This window comes from Crassostrea angulata, chromosome 10, assembly GCF_025612915.1.
Source record: "Crassostrea angulata isolate pt1a10 chromosome 10, ASM2561291v2, whole genome shotgun sequence".
Classification (NCBI taxonomy): domain Eukaryota; kingdom Metazoa; phylum Mollusca; class Bivalvia; order Ostreida; family Ostreidae; genus Magallana; species Magallana angulata.
The window spans coordinates 20,711,025-20,732,214 of NC_069120.1; the positions used below are offsets into that span (position 1 = coordinate 20,711,025).

Below are 21,190 nucleotides of genomic sequence, written 5' to 3' on the forward strand. Positions count from 1 at the left end.
TTATCCAATCGCTGGTCCCCTTTCTGTCAAATTTGGAATCAACCAAAACACGACGGTTTGTTGATAAATGGCGCTATTCCTGTCTATCTAGGGATGATTATATGTTCTGAAAGGTATGCAAAAACAATCGCCCTTTTCTTTATTCATAATACGATTTTGATATCATATGAAAGAATGAATGACATGAATGAAAACAAATTATATCAGAATTTGATATCCACGTGTGTATTAAATATACATGTGTAGACTTGCAAAAGCAGACAGACTTTGTTACTGATGATCTCAAGATTCGTTTCTTTGTATGTTAATTAACCAACGTAGGTGTTTGAAACCCGTGCTATTATTCAGAAAATTCAAGCATGTAAGTATTGAAATTCCATAGAATAATAGTGGAATATTGTTCTTTGACCATGGGTATATTAAATCAGCCGTGATTCTGCATTTTTAGATAATTTTGTAGGCCTACTTTTGCATGAGTTTGAGAACTTTAGCATCCGTCTCACTTTTCACCGTAAAAATTTCAGGGGAAGTTTTAAAGTGGCATTGGTTGTCCTCCCTTTTGACTAAGCGCATGACCCTTTCCTGAAACCAGGTGCCAGTCATGCCCTCATAGTCCCCAAAGAGTTACTATTCCTTTATTATCAACAAGTAATAGCTTTCCAAAAAGCTTGCCTGACTAATCAAAATTATTCAATGGAAGCATGCATATATCAATTAGGTTATCTTATCAGTAATGAATTTTAAAGCTGCTTGGTCCGATTTTATATCAAATTTTATGCACGCTTTTAAACGATGGCTATGCTTAGTATATGTATAATAATACACATTGCAGTAGTTTTACCCGTCAATTATGCCAAATTTCAATGAAGAAAAATGCGTACAAAATTTGCTAACAAAACAAACGACGTTAAAAGGTACCGCGTTACTTCGCCTCATGTTAAATTTCACCCCTGACAACGAGACGGGTATGGTTGTATTACGAATTTGAAATCGCTTTAAATAAAGGTCGAAATGATCAGACAAACTACATATAGACATGTGTACGTTTTGTTCGCTAATATTTCTGAAGTCTGCTTTCTTTACAATCGATGCACAGCATGCGGGTTGAAAAACCCAATCATTCGGGGGACGAAACCAAGCGGTTTCCTATTTTAAACATTTCCGTGATGCATTTTGGTTTGTTTTTTCGTTTGCCCAAAGAGAAATTATTCTTATTTACTTTGAATATTTCTAACTTTAAAAGGATACTGATTCTGCTGGTGTAAATAGGAGAAAGTCCATAACTTTCTAAGATAAATGATTTGTATTGAAAAAAATTTGATACTGTAATATCAAAAAAATCAGACCAAGCAGCTTTAATTTTCGCTGCTGATCAGAAATTTATAAACGGTACATGCAAATTTAAGACAAAATGTCGGTCTTTTTTCGATCTAGGATATGTACATATATACTAGTATCATTTGAAATAAGTGCATGTAAGCTTGAAAGCTGGAGATTAATGACTCGTCCACTAATCGGTGTGCAAAAACTATGAATGAGACTTATGGCACGAAGTCCTGCTTTACCATTCACACAACGGCTGAGGTTTGAATGAACTCATCCATTTGCAGAGATCCATGGGGAGGGGGTCAGATGAATTTTTTGACATTTTTTTGTAACAGCTACATATATGTATATAATACTTTGGATCGGATGTTTTGGAAGAAATCTATGGAATTAACAAACACACTTGATTAGTTGTTATTAAATGTAGTAATGTACATTTATAGTAAAACACACGAGTTTTGACCCCTTTTCAAGATTAATGAAATCGCCCAACTGAATGAAAATCGGGTCACAACCCGCTTTGGCTATTTAGTTCCTCCAGTAAACATTCCAGCTGTATAAATATGTATTTGTTTTAATCCAAACTGATGACTCTCTTGTAATAATGATAATCCAACACCAATTATTACTTACATTGTATCGTAATAGACAGTATGTTACAACTTGTTGCGATGACCCCCTCCCCCTTTTCACCGATCAAATATGGTGGAATGCTGATCTATTTTTAAATCAGGATTACACGCGTGCATTGCATAGTAAACATCCCTTTTACTTGAAAAATCTTGCTCGCTGTTGTTATTAAATCCCATATACATTTTCATCAATTGTGAATGTAAATGCTGACACCTTAAACATGCATCAGTTAATCTTTTTGTTCTGAAATATCATGATATTGCTTGATCCCATTGTCTGCACTGTTTCGGAGATTGTAACTTTTAAACCTTAGATATGCCTGACGTCATGACGTCAGGCAATCAGCAAGATCTTAACAAAATATTGTAGACAGAGTTTAAGCTTATGGTTAATGATGCAGGTCAACATGTACCTGCATATATATAAATATATTGTTTACATGATCTCTCTGGCACCATGGCAGAATGTCAGACAGGTCAGCCCAACGACACCTCGCTGCAATGACACCTCGGCCCACGTACATCTACATGCAGACCCAATAACTCCTCAGCCCTGAGGGGTCGGCCAAAGATATAAGACAACTCTGTAAAATAGAGAAAAATCTTATTGCATACATAGACATATCGTATACATGTATATTACAGCCAAAAATTTTCATTGTGCCGATGCGTCTTTTATATGGGCAGACTTGTAGATAATTTTGGGCTGATCTGTCAGGGCGGAGGTGTCGTTTGGCCGAGGTGTCTGTCTACCCCATGGCATATGCTCATTAATTAACTATTAAAATATGCATATATATTGCAGGTTTCCAAAGTGTGTAACTTTGATATTATGTTCATTGTATTTCAATGTTTCAGGTAGCCCAATATTTTTTGCAGACTGTCCCAAATTGATTCTATGCTTACACAACCCTCAAAGGGATGAGGATGAAATTTAAACATAAAAAAATTTTAAACAAATAAGTTTTATTTTTTTACATGAACACTGCATATATATGATATAATACATGTATATTAATAAAGTATTTAAGTTTCATACTTACAATAAATATATAATGATCTGTCTTATCGCATATACCGATATGTAGTTATAAAGATCGACAATCCATGTGAGTGCTGATATAATATTATTCATAATAGCGAGCGCAGCTCGCCGGCGCACAGCGCCGGCGCGAAGCGAGCTCTACCGGCAAGGCGTGTGTGAATAGAAAATTCGGACTAGTTGCACATTCATTCAACGGATTTTTTTGGCGTCAGTAAATCGGACCAGTAATGCATCGTTTTAATCGTCCCAGTAGTTCCCTGTAATCATGGCAATTTTTATCACTTCACACTCTCACGAGAATCAGCAAGACAAATTTAGACAGTAAAAACAATAACGATGTAAGCGACATACAGTCAATGTTCCCTCTAAAGTTCACCTCAGTACACTTTCAATCAAAAATAATCGTGTGACGTCACAAACGTTTATACATTGATCCGATATATTTTTTCGGAGTCAGTAAATTTTGACCCACAATTCATAGTACCAATGGTTTCCAACCTCACGTTCCAACATCACGTTCTTCCGAGAATCAAAGTAAAACCTTTGAAAAGCTTATAAGATGTGTAATTTTAAGAACATCATGCTTTTTAAGTAAATAAAACAGTATACTTCGCATACTTTTATTTCTCAGGGGAGTTTTAAAGAGTAAGACGACAACTTAACCAACGTCAGCTTTGACGTCACAATAAGCACTGATAAGGGGAAATTACTCTAATTGAAGTTATTGTAAATCTGCTGAAATGACCAAAATCCTCTTAAAATCTTGCAAAGGCTAAGATAAAGAACAGCTGACGAATAAGGACATTTCTTCAGATACAGGAAACAGTTTTGAATTGCACTAATTTGGATGAATGCTCACAAATATTTTATTCACTATAATTACGGTAATTTCCTGAAACGCCTTTTTTTAAAGGGGGTGGGTGGGTGGATGGCAGCCTCATCCAAAAAATCTTTGCAAGCAAAAAGAAAAATAAATCATGAAAATTCTAATCCTTCAGCTTTTTAGCAGTTCAATGGTTTCTTTATTTTCACTTCCATTTATTACATGCTGGGGGGGGGGGGGCAACACCATGTTCTTTTAACATGATAAGCAAATATTTTTAAGCGTAAATTAAAAATAAAATTAAACATTAATTATTTTTTTTTAAGTGGAGGGGCAAATCCATGGTAAGTCGATTTTCTATGTGTAAATTGACAAAAATGAAAAAAATTTTTAGCATGGGGGGAGCTCTATGATGAGTCAAGTTTTATATGTAAGTTTAAGAAAAAATGTCTACTGCCAAAAAAAAAGGGGGAAATCAATCAATCAATCATAATCACAATCACTTTAAAAGAGGAGATGCAGTGCAATGAATATTTTTATATTAAAATCTTTATTATTTAACAACATTGTATCTGAGATTAAACTATTGTTCTACATATAAATAAATAAATTATAACAAATCTTATAAACTATGAATAATGAAAATTTACTGAAAAATAGGTATGTTTTATTTTTTGGCATTCAAATTTCACGTTGTTAATTTTATTTTATTAATTTATTATAATTCATTGTTTGATCACATGCTGTGCTCGCCCCAACGGTCGCACCGTAAAACATATTATTAAGAAGTTTGTGTATTTTTATACATATTAAATTTTTTAGCTGCAAAAAGTAAAATCAAACAGGAAAGGGTTAATTAATGTTACAAATAAGGGTACAGTATATATGTACATGGTGTATGTTTAGATTTTTTTCAAAACAGCAGTTTCTCCTAAACTTTGTTAACTTACTCTCATTTGGTGTTCGTTCCATAATCAATATTCAATGATAGATTGTATATAACTTTAGATAATTACTCAACTCTGAATGACATTGGAAGAATTCAAAGTTAAGTTTACATGTACGCGCTTTATCTGAAACGTGACTGCAAATCTTTACATTGTGTACTCTTTGTATCTATTACAGAGTTCATGAATGAATTAATAATGAAAGTTAGGTGCCAGTTGAAGATGATGGCAGATTGAAGGATATTGACAGAGCCGCAATGCTTCCGCCTTTGTAGTGGTACATCACACAATCTGAGGGAAGTCAACGGTAGGAACATGGATGAATAAGCAAAACAATTAAAATCAGCACTCTGCATCTGATTCTTATGCAGACAGAAACATACATGTACCGCTCTAAAGTTTGTACAGTAATTTTATTTTATGAGTACTCCTATGCATGATCTTGTATGGAAATTTGTTAACAAAGCATATCCAGTGAAAATGTTTATATATAATATATATATAACATGGATTAAAGTTGTTAACTGTTATTTATGCATGAAGAGAGTTGCACATACATGTGTATAAGATTTTAATTGATTTAGGCATGGACAAGGAAACACCAGAGGTTTGCAAGCTTACTGTGTTATTTTGCTTGAAGTAACTTTGGAGTTCCCTAATGTTAACTGAAACAATTAAAAGGAATCATGTTGTGGTAAAAATAGGCCATTAATTGGTGTTTACCCGGGATGCTGAAAAGACATAAAACTAATAATTGCAGTTTACATGCAAGTGGGATTCGTGATGTACAGCGATACTGCTATTAAGTATTTTATTTTCACCAGACAAATTAATGCACAGAGTATGTAACTGCTGTCATATTGACCTGGATGATATTGATTGAACTTAATTACCATGATTTAATACATTGGCCTATTTCTTTTACGCATGAGCCGACTTACATAATTAACAAGGTCCTACTGCTACAGAGCTATATTAGTTTATTCCTGTCTTGGATCAAGATACTACAAGTTGCGCAATTAGTTTCTTATTCTTATGGGAAGTTAATTTGATTTTTTTATCAATCTTTAGTGTTTTAGAGTCATGTACCAGGGTATAAGTGATTTATGGAAATCAAATTTAGATTTGTAATATCAGCCATAGGCTTGCTCAGCCCAGACTTTATGTTTAATAATCAGTATTCTCTTTTATCACTGTTATTGATGCTAAACATATAAAGTCAAACCTCTATGTTTGATGGCAGTATGGTAAAGATCAAGCAAAAAAATTCAATTTTCTAGATATGAAACAGAGAAATTTTGTCAAAATGATACTAAAGAAATTAAAAAAAAAAAAGATAAAGACCTGTTCAAGTCTATATCTGCCCATTTTCAACACTTTCAATTTCTATTTCAAAAAGCGAAATTAATTTAAGAAAACTCATAATTTGATAATTTGAGCAGGAAGACTAACATGTACTTGTAATACAGAGAAAATTTTAGAATAAGTAAAATCAAATTTTAAGTATTGAAGGCATATTACTTATTTGACACATGAAATGTCTTGATTTATATTTTTTTTAGCATGTTCACAAAGATATTGCTATTTGACATCATATAGAAAAAAATTATTTTTATTAAAAAGCCCCAATTCCTTTTCTTGAAAGTTCTGGATATTGTATATTGAAAATTTGTCATGTAGTAGTCTTTTGAGATTTTGGGGGTAGCAGCGTATTTATGTCAGATGATCGAGTACCGGTATAATCCAGTGTACCTTTGTACCCTCCTGTTCTCATCTAGTTATATATGTTATCTCTTTGAGAGGACAAAATGGTCCAAAGTGTAAATACATAAACTGCCTGGTCAGTACTCGTTTGATAATGCTTCTGTAATTGGATTAACAAAGGATTGGCCAGACAATCAGCTTTGTCCAGTATTCTCCGGCTTTGGAACCAAAAAAATAAAATAACAATCCGTAGTACTAGTCCTAAATGCTATGCCTGCTTACTTCTGAAAAAAAACTTAGTTTAAATCTCAAAGTTCTTTTGTTTCCCAATGAGGTAAGCATCGTTTTGGAACAAGAGTTGTTTTTGGAAATAATAGGTATTAAAGCTAGCCATTGTGTCAGATTACTTTCTCATACTGGTCACAGATCTGCATTGTGTGCCGTAGTTGCAAATTATTGCCACTAAATAGGCATACGAAACCAGTCTCATATTTGAAATGGGGAAGTTTTGGGCCATATTGAAAGTTTTTGCAACTTCAATGGACCAATTTGTGTCTTGGTTGATATAAGAGAAAACTAAATCAATTACAAGGTGATTTTTGTGTAAATGACGACCCAAAATATGGGACTTGATCATATGTCTGTAAACGGCAGTCAAGATACAAATCAGTTTCAAAGGATCCGAGAAAGAGTTCTAAGAATGGTAAGATGGAATGAGTAACATATTCAAGAGAAATATTGTAGGGGTTTTAATTTTAAAAAAATTATCAAGGATGAAAATACTAGTCTTAAATTTTGTGTGTGTGTTTAATATGGTCTCTATGTCAATGAAAAAGAAATAACATTTAATAAGAAACCTTACAATTTCTGTTTTGGTTACTTAATTATGATGCATACACAAAATGCACACTGTGATGTATTGATGCTTTGTAATACCTTTGAGATAAGAGTCTATACTTCAGATATTATGATAATCTAAAGACACTGGTGAAACAAAACTGATATGAGTTACACCCCTCATACTTGATACATTTAGAGCTTTGCAAACATTAAAGGTCGATTATAGCAAAGTCTGGCATTCATAAAGGTCAAGGTTATATCACATTGAAGTACTTTTTACATTGTAAGCATATCCTGTGTCCAATTACACATATACATTGTATTACAAATTAAAAATTCCTTTTTAAACAGGTATTAGGAATGACAATTTATTAGAAATAAAAGTGTTGTGAAGAATATTTTATAATTTTCAGGCATGATTAGTGTGCAAGCTTATTCAGAGTCAATTTTGCTGACCTTTAAGCAAATTAAATTTACACAGTGAATCTATAAGCTTTTACTTTGATAGATACAAGTATTCACATATTGCATGCCAAATAACAAAATTTGTATGAATGAAAAACAAGTGATTGCTATTTGTTTTGGAATACACATGTATATGGGGGGGATTATAATTACCTACCTGTTACCTTTCCTCTTGCCTTCTGGCACATAAGGCGCCAACTGAACATACCCATTCACCTCTGTCCGCAGCCGCAATCCTCACCTCAGCACAGGATCTCCATCCACTTTCTACGACAGTTTTGGGTCTTCTTCTCTTTCTTCTGCTCTCAGGTGTCCAGGAAAGGGCTATGTTACAATCGAGTATAAATTTGACTAATATTGCTTCTTTATCAATGTATGAAAAATAGTTTATTAATGTATGTAAAATAGAAGTTTTCCCTTTTTCAAGTCACTGTTAATGCCTTAGTAAAATAAATAATTGTCAAGTTTAGCCATGTTTTTGTGATCATATATATTTCATAAGCTCTTTTTTCATCTGGAATTCCAAGATCATTATTAATTAAGTGCTGATCTGTAGACATGCTTTAATTCTTTGATTTTGGTGATAAAAATCATTCAATCTTTTTTAATATACCAGTATTAATGAATTGTCACATTGACATTTGATAAAACAATGGCATCCAAATATATTGCAACGTTATTATTAATATTTGAAAAATAATGGATTAAAGTTAAAGTGATATTATGAACAATTCATGTGTCTTGTCTATAATGACCAAAAGATACACTCACAATTTGATCAATAAAGTAGTAAAATTAATTCAAGCATTACATTGAAATAAATAGACCATTTCTGTAGATTTTTTGCTTTGGGGATTTAAATTTTTTATAAAGGAAAAGAATGAGCTAAGTAAGCATACATGTTGAAATATTGATCCTCGAATATAGACTATGGTGTATATTAAAAGTTTACAAGGAAAATAATAAAGCAGAGGAATAAGGTTTTAAAGGTTTGTAATAGCCTTCACCATTTGAGAAAAGTTCATCCATAATTCTAGAAAATTAATATGTCTCTTAGATATACAGGTATTTATAATAACATGTATTTGATTGGAAAAACAAACCCGACATGCATAGAATTTGAGTGCTGGCAAAATGCCACTATTGTCAACCTGGAAAGCTGTTTAGATATCTCTCTCTGTTTTTTTCTTTAAAAATATGAAGTCGTCTCAGCTAGGTTGTTACACTTCAACATAACATTTCAGATTCCAGTTGGATTAATAGAGATTAAGAGGGATCTGAGTTTGTTAATTTATGTGTTATTAGGTAACTCCAATACCTGTGAAATGTTTACCTGTATCCAAATGAGGTCATCTTAGATTTGGCAATGTGTATTGAGTGATTTCTAAACATTGCTTCCTCATGATGTTTGTTTGAGGGGGTTGATCTGTTTTTAATGAGCAATGATAAACAACAACTTTGTGACTTAGGGTGATGGTGTTCACAAATACTGTGTTTGTGTGTTGGAATTTACTAATTTCTCTCACTGGTGGATTTATTTTGTATTAGGGATATACCTATATTGAAATAATTATGGTAAGATGTACCTGTGTTGGAATGTGTAAAGACTCTATATTTAATCTTTATTTAATCTTTATTTAATCCTTATTAAAATATATCAATTTTTCATAAAGAATTTGATATCAATGTCATACTATTCATTGTTTTAATCAGAACAAATTACATAGAACATTAGAGAAATAAAGATATTTTCTAGAGGACTTCTGGTTTAATAACACTACTGTCAATTATCTACAATTTATCATAAGCTGACTAAAGACTACTGTCAATTAGCTACAATTTATCATAAACTGACTAAAGACCACTGTCAATTAGCTACAATTTATCATAAGCTGACTAAAGACTATTGTCAGTTAGCTACAATTTATCGTAAGCTGACTAAAGACTACTGTCAATTAGCTACAATTTATCATAAGCTGACTAAAGACTACTGTCAATTAGCTACAATTTATCATAAGCTGACTAAAGTATTTTTGTGTTGCCTTTGCACTCAATTTTCTCTAAATCAACAGTTATGATTTTCATATATCAGTAGAAATTTTCAAATATTTGTCTTCCCATTAATAGTTAGATTTTTTTCAGATAGAAATTTTCAAAAGATTTGTTGAAGAGTTTGGTATATATAATATGATCAAACGTGTTATGATGAATGTAAAATTTGATAGGATGTAAACAATGCTTGTGGTATATGTGTTTGTTACATCTTCCAGGCAGCATTACCGCCCATGATGGGGGACCTGCTGGAGTACTTTGAGACGAGGAACCACTCCCTGGACAAAGCGGAGGTCAACCACTCACTCTGTCTGGACAACAAGTTCACGTCCGCCATCACCTTCAACGGCGTCCCCATCCTGCCACCTGTGGTAAACAAAAACAGCACGCTTAACTCTGTTACATAGAAACTTTCTAATCTCTAATAAGTTTTGGTCTGGCTAGGATATTTGGACTTGCATGCAAAAGCTAATGAGAAGTCGAATCAGGCAAAAATGCTTTAGGGAGTGCATTATAAATCTGAATCAAATTGATTTACAAGAATCGAGTAGATGACCTATTTGAAATAAAATAACTAGGTAGGTTTATGTGGTTTAAGCTTGCATGTAAATTAATTTGAAAAGCCACTATGAAAATTAAATCTGCATTTCTGACTTGGGTTTTTTTTTTGGGGGGGGGGGGGGGGGTCACTATTACAGTGCTGTGCAATATAGGTGAACAGATAAAGTTTAAATATGGTATCTATGCAAGTTAAATCATGACAGATAAATTTTTCTCAATTATCTATTTAAATATATGCTACCAGTAAGTAATTATGAATTCATTATAGATGACACAGAAAAGAAAAGAAGAAATGGCTGGTTATCGTCGGCAGGCTGTTCAGCGCGAGACACGCAGGAGAACAATGCAGCGAGAACAGTTGGTGGCCAAAGTACAGTCCATTGTGTCGGAGGTAGAGGTGGGTATTGTCTACTTAGGAAATCATCAGTTATGTCCCCTTATGTGCTCAGGGATTTCCAAAGAATAAATGTAGAAGTTTTAAGTATCCATATCTTGTTAACTTTATACACATGTTATACATGTATTAAACTATAATAATACTATATAGTATAATAGATAAACAGCTCAAGGCATTTTCACCTTTTTGTTTTAAACATTGAATTTACACTGAATTTAGCTATTGATTAATAAAATCTTTTGGAACACTTTTTTGGAATTTGATTTGTTATCATATATTACCCAATGTAATGTAGATATGTATTTCATTTTGATCATTTTTTCATCCATAACAATCATGGTTACGTTAAGGTTGTAATAACATTTGATCATTAGCCCTGGTTTTAGGGAAGATGTGTAATGCTATGGGGGAGGTGCTCTAATTTTGTTCATATCAATTTAAAAAACCATAGTCATTAACAAATTCTAGTTTCTTGTTTTTACTGAGAGGATATGTAGGAGTTATTTTTCTCTTTCCTTATTAATCATCAAATTTAGTACAAAATCTCTTTAAATTAATGTCTCTGCAGAAGTAAAAGAACTTGAATTTAATGTATCATTAAGAAATTCAATAAAGCCCGCTAAACTTTTATATTTTTTCCAAACAACCATAATCTTACCTGAAATTTGATTCTGTGTGCTTTGCAAAGAGTCCCTTTTATCCCTGTTAACAGTGAAGTATTCGATCAATACCTTGGTCGTAATTTGCCGATTTGAAATTTTTTGTATCCTTCCTAGTCTGCTTCATTCATCGTCCATTTCATCCATAACCAACATCCTTCATTAAACCTCCATGCAAATGTACTTTGCAGAAGGAATTTTCCTTAAAATGCCGCTCTCGATTGCCGCGGACAGCTAACATATCCCGACTCCTTGTAGGTGGATGAGAAATTTTTATTTTTCGTCACTCTTGAGACTTTATACTCTGATAATCATATTTCTGGGTGTTTTTTTCCATAAAAAACTTTGTGTATGTTAGATAGAATTTTAAAGAGTTATTGTACATGTATATTAAAGATTCATTACAGTAGTTTTCCTGTAGATTTATTTCACAAAACACTTGTTTCTTGAAAAAGCTTAAGTGATTACATTTTCATTTATTTTTTTAAAAAGTGAGTAATTTATTTTTAAAAAATTGGTTGTATTAGTTGGACACAGATCATTTTATGAAAAAATAAAAAAAAAATCATCAAATTGTTACTGAAGGAATTTTTTATGTCCTATGATATTCTGACATACACAAAATTATGCGTTGGTGAGGGGAGTTTTCGTATCATCTGGATCACTGTAGAGCTTGTACTAGCAGTCCACTTGATCCCAATCAATGTCCAGTGCTAACACCCGTCCCTTTGGATTGAGAGTGAAACCCTGATAGCCGAGTTCTTTGTGTTGTTGATGTGTTCATTGCACTGTATTTCAGATTTGATTGAAGTTCTATATACACACTATCTTTTAAACCTGTTTAAATTTGTATTCCAAGTAAAGATGTATACATATGTGTGAGTGTGTACATGTATATAAGTATTAAACATAAGTGAACACATACTCAGGTATGCTTTAACTCTTTCCTTCATTCAAATAGTTGGGAAAATATGGTTTGCTGTTATTTCTGTTAAAAATTATCTCACACTTCATACAAATAGATTAGGAAAATTAAAAAAAATTACAAAATAAAAATCAATTTTATGAATATCAAGATTCTGTAATTTGTTTAATATGTTTTTAAATTTTTATGTTTTGTTTCACTTGTAACAATCACTGAGTTTTAGGAGTCTGGTTCTGAGCTTTAAAATTGAGCACATTTCCTTTCTCTATTGTTTTTAATACATATACTTGCTTTTCTGATGTCACTGATTTGAATTCAAATTCTGCATTTAAGTTATTCCATTGCCTTTTATTTGTAAAACTAGGAAGATACAACTTTTGTTTTTGTTTTAAGATGAATACAGAATTATGTTTTGTAGTTGTAATACATGTAGTAATGTGTTAAGATTTATTTCTTTGTATTGTTTGCAGAGTGAGATTCAATGATATAATTACGTGTTTTTGACTTGTTTACAGGAGAAAAGAGCCTCCAGCCGAGGAGTGTCTGAGTCTACATGCTCCTCCCCTGTGGGTTCCGACAGTGCATCAGTAAGAATGTCTCCAGCACCCAGCTTTAAAAACTCAGCCCCGGAGTCTACGAACACAGGGTCCAGAGCTCAGTCCCGACTGCAGGACCGTGGATCGTCTCAGCCAGATACTACCAGTAAAAGTGTCAGTTCAAAGAGAGAGCATGCAGAGACTTCAAGATCACAAGTTTCCAAAAAGGCGGAAGAAAAAAATGTGTCAGCTCAGAAAAGTGAGGCAAAACCAAACTTAAGTGAGAACAATGTGAAGAAAAAAGTTTCTTCAATCAATGTGAAATCACAAACAACTGAACCTGTGAAGGAAAAAATTGATTCTAAGACAGCAAAGACAACTCAGCCTAACAGCAAATCCAAGCAGTCCCAAATACCAAAACCGGTTCAAAACCAGAACCAGAATAAAGCCCTGAGTAACCTGAAAAGAGCCAGTTCAATGTCCTCTCTTCCAAATTTTGCAAAGATTGAGGGTTTGCCAACTCCAAAACCTCCAACGTCTCCAAAGAACAAGCAACAGCTGAGGAGGGCCAGGCTTGGTTTATCAGGACAGTATTCTATATCACAGCCTGACCTAAGGGACATTGACAAATCAGACTCAGAAACATCAATCTCTTCACAGTCACAGGTGGAGGAAACTGCTTCTCGAAGAAGAAAGAGACTCTTGAAATCAGTACAGCACAGTGTTTCTAATCCTGATCTGGCTTCTGCTGGTTTGTCACCAGACAGCAGTCCATCAGTTCAGGAGCAGAAGAGCAAAATGTCTCCCAAGACAAAATTATCTAGTTCCACAAGTGTTCCAAATTTAACATTGGTAGGAAAGTCCAAGAAAAAGAAGTCTCTATCACAGAGAGATGCAGAAAAATCTACGGCCCAGAATACCCAGCAGAAATCACAGAGTAAGGGCAGTCATGGTGCAAAACCCAAAACCCCAGTACCACGCAGTAAACCGTCTCAAATTAAAGAAGATGCTAAGGAAGAAAGACTTGATTCATTGTCTGATTTGACATCTTTGGAGAACTGCAATTCACTACCACAGGAATTTGCAGGAATGCCTCTGTCTTCAGTACGGCAACAGCAGATAAGTCATGTGCTTGCCAAATTATCGCAGTGTTTAAACATTCAGGACACCATGAGTACAATGAATTCTACTGGGTCATCAGGACATGATACTGTGGAGATTCGACAGCAAATTACAGATCAGATTCTAGCATCAGCAGGAATACAACCTGGGTCTGTTCAAGCTCAGTTATTCTTAAATCAGTATAACATTCAGCAAGAGGCATCTGAAAACACAGCAGATGAATCGTTAACATCAAATACACAGACTCCATCTTCACATAACTCTAGTGCAGTCAGTTCTGAGCCGGTCAGTTCCAGTAGTGGTGGAAATAGAACTCAAACGAGTACAGCTTCGAACTCCATAATGAGTTCCGGAGGCTCGGCATCAGGGGGTCAACAACAGAACAAGAGAATGAGTCCAAAAGGAGCCAAAAGCAAAGTTCATTTCTCTTCATTTTTGACGGAGATAAGCACCAGTGCAAGTCAGTCTTTGGAGGGTAGAATTTCTGTGAGAAAAATGGACATCACTCCTCAGAACAGTCCGCGGGTGAGTGTAGATACAGTGGACGGTCTGCAAACTGTCGATTCACAGGAAAAATTGAAACTCAAGATTGCGCCAAAAAACTCGGATGACCTGGGGTTGGGCTCTGGGCCTCAGGTCAGTGGCGAGAACATTTCCGAGGAACCAGAGTCTATGTTGAGCAAAGTGGCCCTGAGTCCCGAAACCGACGAGTCCTCTCCTGGGACTCCCAAGGATATATTCAGTAAAGGTCTTCCATTTCATGGATATGGAAATGAACTTGAACACAATACCTCTGACAAAGAAAATGAATTCAAAGGGAAATCCATGGTTGGGACTTCAGAAGGATTTGTGCAGACTAATGTGTCTTCGTCTTCCCATGTTGATACTCAAGGCAGTGTGAAAGAAAGTGTGAGATCTGACGAAAGTAGTCAATGTAGTACACTCAAAGCTAGTCAAGATCTACTCAAAAGTCGAGATTCGGGGTTTGGAAATACCAAATCATCGGTATCAGATTCAAGAAGTGGGAGTCAAGCTTCAAACTCACAAAAAGTATTAGGAGGCAGTAGAAATACAAGCATGAAAACTGACAAAACCCAACCCAGTGTGACATCAAGTGAAAATCTTTCATCCCAGCATCCATCAGTATCACAACTTAGACCCAACACAGCAGATTCTATTTACAGAGTACAGACTCAGGGAATTCGTAGCAAAGCAGAAGCAAAGAGAGCACAGCTGAACTCTAAGCCGGTCCACCAGGCGTCACCAGCAGTTGTACCTGCTGAGTCCCACGAGTTTGTAACCAGTAGAACAGACAACAAGGGACCAGCCTCACGTTCTGCTCAAAGAAAACTCAACATGGACGCAGAAGTGAAAAATGGATACGAAAAGTCACGTGCACAAAATATATCCATAGATACCTCAACTGAACAAGAGGGTAAGGCAGAACATATACAGAAGTACCTCTCTCAGGTTCAGAGCCAGAGAGAGGCTTCTCCAGTGAATACTGGGATGCCGTCAGACATGCCCCCTTTGGGAACCCCCGCTGACATCACAGCAGCTATTCAGTCCTTTACCTCAAGTCTCCAGTCCCTTGAAAGTATGTCTGAAGAAGAACTGATACAGATTCAAGCCGAGCATTTTGACAAAATCCGTAAATTTTTAATTGAACAACAGAGACAGCAGTTGGAGGAACTTTTTGTTATCCAAAGAAGAGAGCAAATGGAATTACAGAATGATATTGCGAGTTATCAGAATAATATAAAAAAGCAAGACTTTAGCAATGTTTCTTACCTCAGCAACAGCACTCAGCTCAGTCAACCAAACCTTCAGCACTCACCGGAAAACAACGCAGTTTATAATTCAGACCCTGTGGAGCAAGTAAGTTACATTTTGTTTACTATATAGATTTGAGGGAGACTCTTCTCTGAAAATAGTTGTTCACATAAAAAACTTAAAACTTTAATGAGTGACATAATTGTCTACTAATCAAGTACATTCTTCAGTGTACTTATCTAATTAATTAAAAGAGCCTGATACATTTTTTCTTGATTTTTTTTCCCAAAGCCTTTCAACATCAGCCATATAAGTCACCATGGAAATACCACAGGAAAAGACAAATACCATGACACAATCCCCAAGCATTATGCCTATATATCTAGTCCAAGTCTTTACTTCAATCCCAAGGACCGGGATAACAACTCAGACATCAGTACCTTCAGCCGAGCCACTCCCAAACAGTCCCTCCAGTTCGTCAATCATTCCACCCCTTCACCCAAATCCTTCAAACCTCTCGTCCATTCACCTGTAAAACAGCCATCTTCATCCAGACACAGTAAACCAGTCAGGATTCCAGATAGGGTGAGTTGTATTATTTGATTTTTTTTAGGGGGGGGGGGGTTCTTTTATATAAAAATATACTTGAATTTCTACTTAAATGTGTCAATTTTGTTTTGTTTGTTTGTTTGGTTTTTTGGTGTTTTTTTTTTTTTATATAAGTACAGGATATTTAAATTTTTGTTTTAAAATAGATTAAAACGCACCAATCCCAATGTTTTAGTTTATGTACCGGTACTTAAATTACACTTTGCACTTTGTGATATTGCTCCATGTAATAGAGAATCTTGTTATACATCTACACAGGTTTTTGATGATGACCTTCAGCCTTGTTTTGAGCGAGTTTCAGCCTACGTCAAGGGTTACTTAACCAGGAGACTGCTAAAGACAGAGAAAGTCCAGGAAATTGTCAGAACTATACAGGTAAACGATACAGTACATGTGTCCAGCGAGCAGCAGAAAGTGGGAATTTATACAGTTACTTGTAGATGTAGATATAAAAAAGCATGGTGATATTATATAATATGAATTGGAAAAAATTGGAGTTTTAAAGAGCGATTTTGTCGGCCTTGGGTTATCTGTCGTTCCTCTTTCTGTTTATGAACTTCACTTGATACTAATTTTGCAGGACACCAAGCAGTTTGCGTACAGTTTTCAGACAGAGACCCCCATCAAGAGAGGTGTTTTCTCTCATCAAGACAGGGATCTGCTTGACAGGATCATAGCTCAGGTAAACACAAATAAATGGCATTCATAATAGGACTGTGTAGAAAGAATTAAGCTGGTAACAAATGTTCAAGGTAGGGTCAAATTCAAGGAGTTCACATTCTTGTAAATTAAAAGCATGTATCAAAACTTTAATGTCAATCTACGTTATTGTGATTTTGAAGCTTCTAAAATGTTCAAAGCTATTACATGTTATTGTTCTTTTAAAAAATCAATTTTTTTTTATACCATAATCTATTTCGCTAACTTGCTTTGAATGTATCTATGCATCTTAGATCAAGAGCTAAATACAGCCTTCTGATTTCTATTCATCAGCTGCAGGCAGCTTTGCTGGACATCCATGAGATTTTCTTTGAGATTCCTGTTCATGAAAGAATGGCTCTTATAGCTCACTCTAGACAGCTGATGGAAGAAAAGAGGCTTAGAGACAGTGTAAGAGCTTACAAGGTGTTAAATGTCAAATTTAACCTTATAGACCTCAACCTGGCCCAGGGCCATAAAACCTTGACAAGCTTACTTTTGATCTTAGTCTCACTTTTCTACTATATATTCATTGTGGAAAAGTGAGTCCGCGATCGAAACAGAGCTTGTCTAAGTTTTATGGCCCCAGTGCCAGTTTTTAACCTAAGATATTTAAACAATGCACAGAAACTTCAACCCCAACTTCAGCTATTATGTAGTATAGTATATGTATGTTATACCATATTTAGATTTCTAAAATTGTTCATTTATTGATAGATCTTTGATGGTAGTTTGTTGGCCATTTCACAATATCTTTTTGCACTAGAGTTGTTAAAGCTTTATTTTAAAGAAACAGTGATTTTTGTGGTGCTGAAAGATTTTTTTCAATCCCTTTTGAAGAATAATGATGACTTCAATCTGAAATTGCCCAGTGTAATGAATTTTTGTACTTTAAATTTTCAGAACTCTATTAGAGCTAGTGTCTCTACCTCTCATCCAAGGATCAGTTCAGCCACTCTTAAGGCTATGGAAAGAAAGCGAAAAGCAAAGTATCCTTAAAATCAATGTTGAACCTCATGACAGTATTCAATGTTTATTTTATTCATGTGACGTAAAACCTTTAAAATTGGCTTTTTCATGTGTATTGATGTTGAGGCCAGTTATTAAGTTTTATATCTGAATATTCTGAGAGGTATCGATTGATTAGTCCTTATCTGTGCGTAGTGACTCTGAAGTGAGCGGTAACTTGCGTCCCCAGTCTGCCCCGGCCGAGACCCCTGTACCCAGACACAGCTCTAGTCACAATGCTAACCAGTCCATAGACTTCAGGTAATGTCACAGCCTCTATTGATGAGGTCAGAAATGTATACCACATCCAAACAAATGGGTCAGTATGAAGAAACATGACTGTATTTAATATTAGAATTTAAAAAAAAAAAATTGAGTACAATATACCAGTACTTGATTGCACACTCTCATTCTTAAGTTTGCTGGAATTTGTATTATTTTAGTACTATTTAATGAATCATGTAAAATTACTGTTTTCTTCTTTAACTTTCTGTGAAAATTTTCAATTTTTTCACAAAAAAAGAACAGTGTGGGTTAATGGCACTTATCACATAAATTGACTGTTTGTAAGCTAACAGCACTGACTTTTAATATGTTTTGATTGTGTGGTTTTATAATCTCGCCTACATCACCGATCTGTTTCATATGGGGCACACTGATTGGAAGAGCAGCTTGCTGTGGCTAACACACTCGGCACAATCCGTGGTCGTCCTGACTGGATTGTCTGCTCTTCCCTTCCAGTGAGCCAATGAGACGTCACTTCCAATCTCTCTTATCTAGGGCATTGAAACCAATCCAAGGACAGACAACTGCAACCAACCCTGCCAGGTGAGCTTGTCAAAAGTTAGATCCCCCTAAACATAAACGTGAAGTTTGCTAATCAATGTTTTGCAAAAATTTAAAAATTCTACAAAATATTACATGTAATACTATATATTATACAGTTGATATTGCATGCACATCAAAGTAACACTTCAAATTTTATACAGTTTTGTCATAATTCATGTTTATATTAATAGAAAAATGAAATCAATTCTAAAAATTTGAAGATATATTTGATTAATTTCACAGAGAGACAAGCAAGTCCAGACCTGGTGTTATTCTGAGCAAGCCGGTGTCACTAGCAGCTACCAAGGCCAAGCGACCAGTGTCAGCTGGGGCAACAGGTAGGCATGGTTGATCATAGCAACTCATCACCAGAAACTTGTACATCATTACATGTATTCTCTAATAAATGTATAAGAACTGTATCAGTTTCTGCTGGGTGTATTTTCAGATAATCTTTTTTAAAATATACAATTATTTCAGTGTATGTTTAATATGGCCCTGGTGTAAGTAATTTGGGGTTTTGCCGTGCTGTCTGTGATGTGATATTCTTTAATCTGATTTTATTTTGTTGTCATAATTTTTTTCTTTTTATTTAGCCTTGATTGTAGATGACTAACAAAAGGTATAAAGTCTGGTACATTCAAATATATATGCCTTAAAGATTATTTTCCACCCCAAAATGTTAGAACTCTTGCTGAGAATCTTCCAGCTAACATTTCATGTGTGTTCATAACGAGTATCTCATGAATTATCATGGCATCATAAAATAAGCCAGGGCTGGCATCATATTATGTTTGGGGAATTTTAATGTGCATAGAATAGTGCATAACAAGATATATCTGTTTTTTTAAAGATGATAATTTTTTGATTTTTTAGTTACCGGGAAAACTACATCAGCAAAGCCCTCTACTAGCAATGTCAAAGCGAAAGCCGCCGCTATCAAGGCGAAGTTTGCAGCAAAGCCAGCGAGTGCATGGAGGTGACCGAGAGAAGACAGCTGTTGGCTCGTCGCTTATGTAAACATGACCTCAAATTAAACAGGAAATGGTACAAGGCCATTTAAATCCCAAGTGTGTAGTGTGCAGGATTCTAGATCATTGTTGAGCCGTTTTCTTTAAGAAAACACCATCATGGCTCTGATGCCAAAACTCTACCTGTGATTGGAAGTCTTTCTTTAAAGAGAGAGATGAAGCAGATTGGTTCCTGTTATACATGTATTTCTAGAGTTTATATTTTGGTGAAAACCAAATTTTGTTAATGCTATGGAATTGTGGCATTGCTTTTACAAGTTTGTGAACAAATTCCAATATGGAAAAGAATTCTTAATTTCAGGGTTTCATGTCTTTTATTTCTTTTTTGTTGGTGTTTTTTTTTCAATGACCTTTAAAAACAAGCCTATACAATTCAATGAACAAAAACGTCTTTAATTGATATTCACTATCAGTTTTAATGTCACCTGCTGCATGATCTCGTTGAATACTTTTAAAGTTCTATTAAAGCAACATGTCAGCTGCATATTTCAAAATTCTATTTTGCTGCAAAAGTGTGCTTTTATAACATTTTTTTATGAAGCTTACTTCTTTAGAAATTATAGGTAATATTAAACTAACAAATTGTTACTTTTCATCAGGAAAAAGATTTTTGTTCTATCAAATATATGGTAAATCTTTTTTTGACGGACGACAATAATCTTATTTTGCTACAATATAAGCCTTTAAATAGCTTTTCCTTCGAAATATGACCAACAAAACTTGAAAAGTTAATAATAAACCATTATCATTTTTGTCATTCCAAACAAAAATGAAGATTTTGCAATAAAAAATGCAGCTCATATTGCTTTGATATAATTTATTCATATTGTTGGGAAATTAATACAAAAAGAGATTCCATGCAAAATATAAGGTTTTTTTTTTTGTGTTGTTTTTAATTTATTCTACATCAGTAAATTATGTATGTGCAAAGAAGTGATATATATGTATGTACATTTTAAATACAGATTGCATTTGTGTATGTACATGAATTTAAGGGGTTTTTTTAAATTAAATTTATTAATATTTATGTTTACTTATTAGTATCATTTCTACTATGCAAACTGGACAAAATTGGTCAATACCACATGTTCAATGTATATTTATCACATGTATTACACTTCATATTGAACACTTGTATAATTATACATGTAAGTATGTGTATAATATACCAGATAAATTATTTTAAAAAGAAAATTGTTGGATTTTAC

At 34.3% G+C, this 21,190-nt stretch overlaps 1 protein-coding gene across 7 annotated transcripts; it reads left to right on the forward strand.

Annotated features, from left to right (window-relative positions):
* Positions 1-26: 26 nt before the first annotated feature.
* Positions 27-20,482, forward strand: LOC128166920 (uncharacterized). 7 transcript variants are annotated; one of them, XM_052832381.1, is made up of 16 exons: positions 27-113; positions 4,952-5,080; positions 5,358-5,380; positions 10,053-10,205; positions 10,664-10,792; positions 11,643-11,705; positions 12,892-15,912; positions 16,099-16,392; positions 16,675-16,791; positions 16,997-17,098; positions 17,410-17,526; positions 18,019-18,104; positions 18,280-18,384; positions 18,865-18,951; positions 19,195-19,289; positions 19,828-20,482. In XM_052832381.1, exons 3-16 carry the CDS (start codon positions 5,360-5,362, stop codon positions 19,932-19,934), a joined length of 4,497 nt encoding a protein of 1,498 aa, XP_052688341.1. In that variant the 5' UTR covers positions 27-113; positions 4,952-5,080; positions 5,358-5,359; the 3' UTR covers positions 19,935-20,482. The 7 variants fall into 7 exon arrangements, with proteins under 7 accessions (XP_052688341.1, XP_052688343.1, XP_052688338.1 ...); XM_052832383.1 differs by lacking the exon at positions 5,358-5,380; XM_052832378.1 differs by lacking the exons at positions 27-113; positions 4,952-5,080; positions 5,358-5,380 and adding an exon at positions 5,408-7,180.
* Positions 20,483-21,190: the final 708 nt, after the last annotated feature.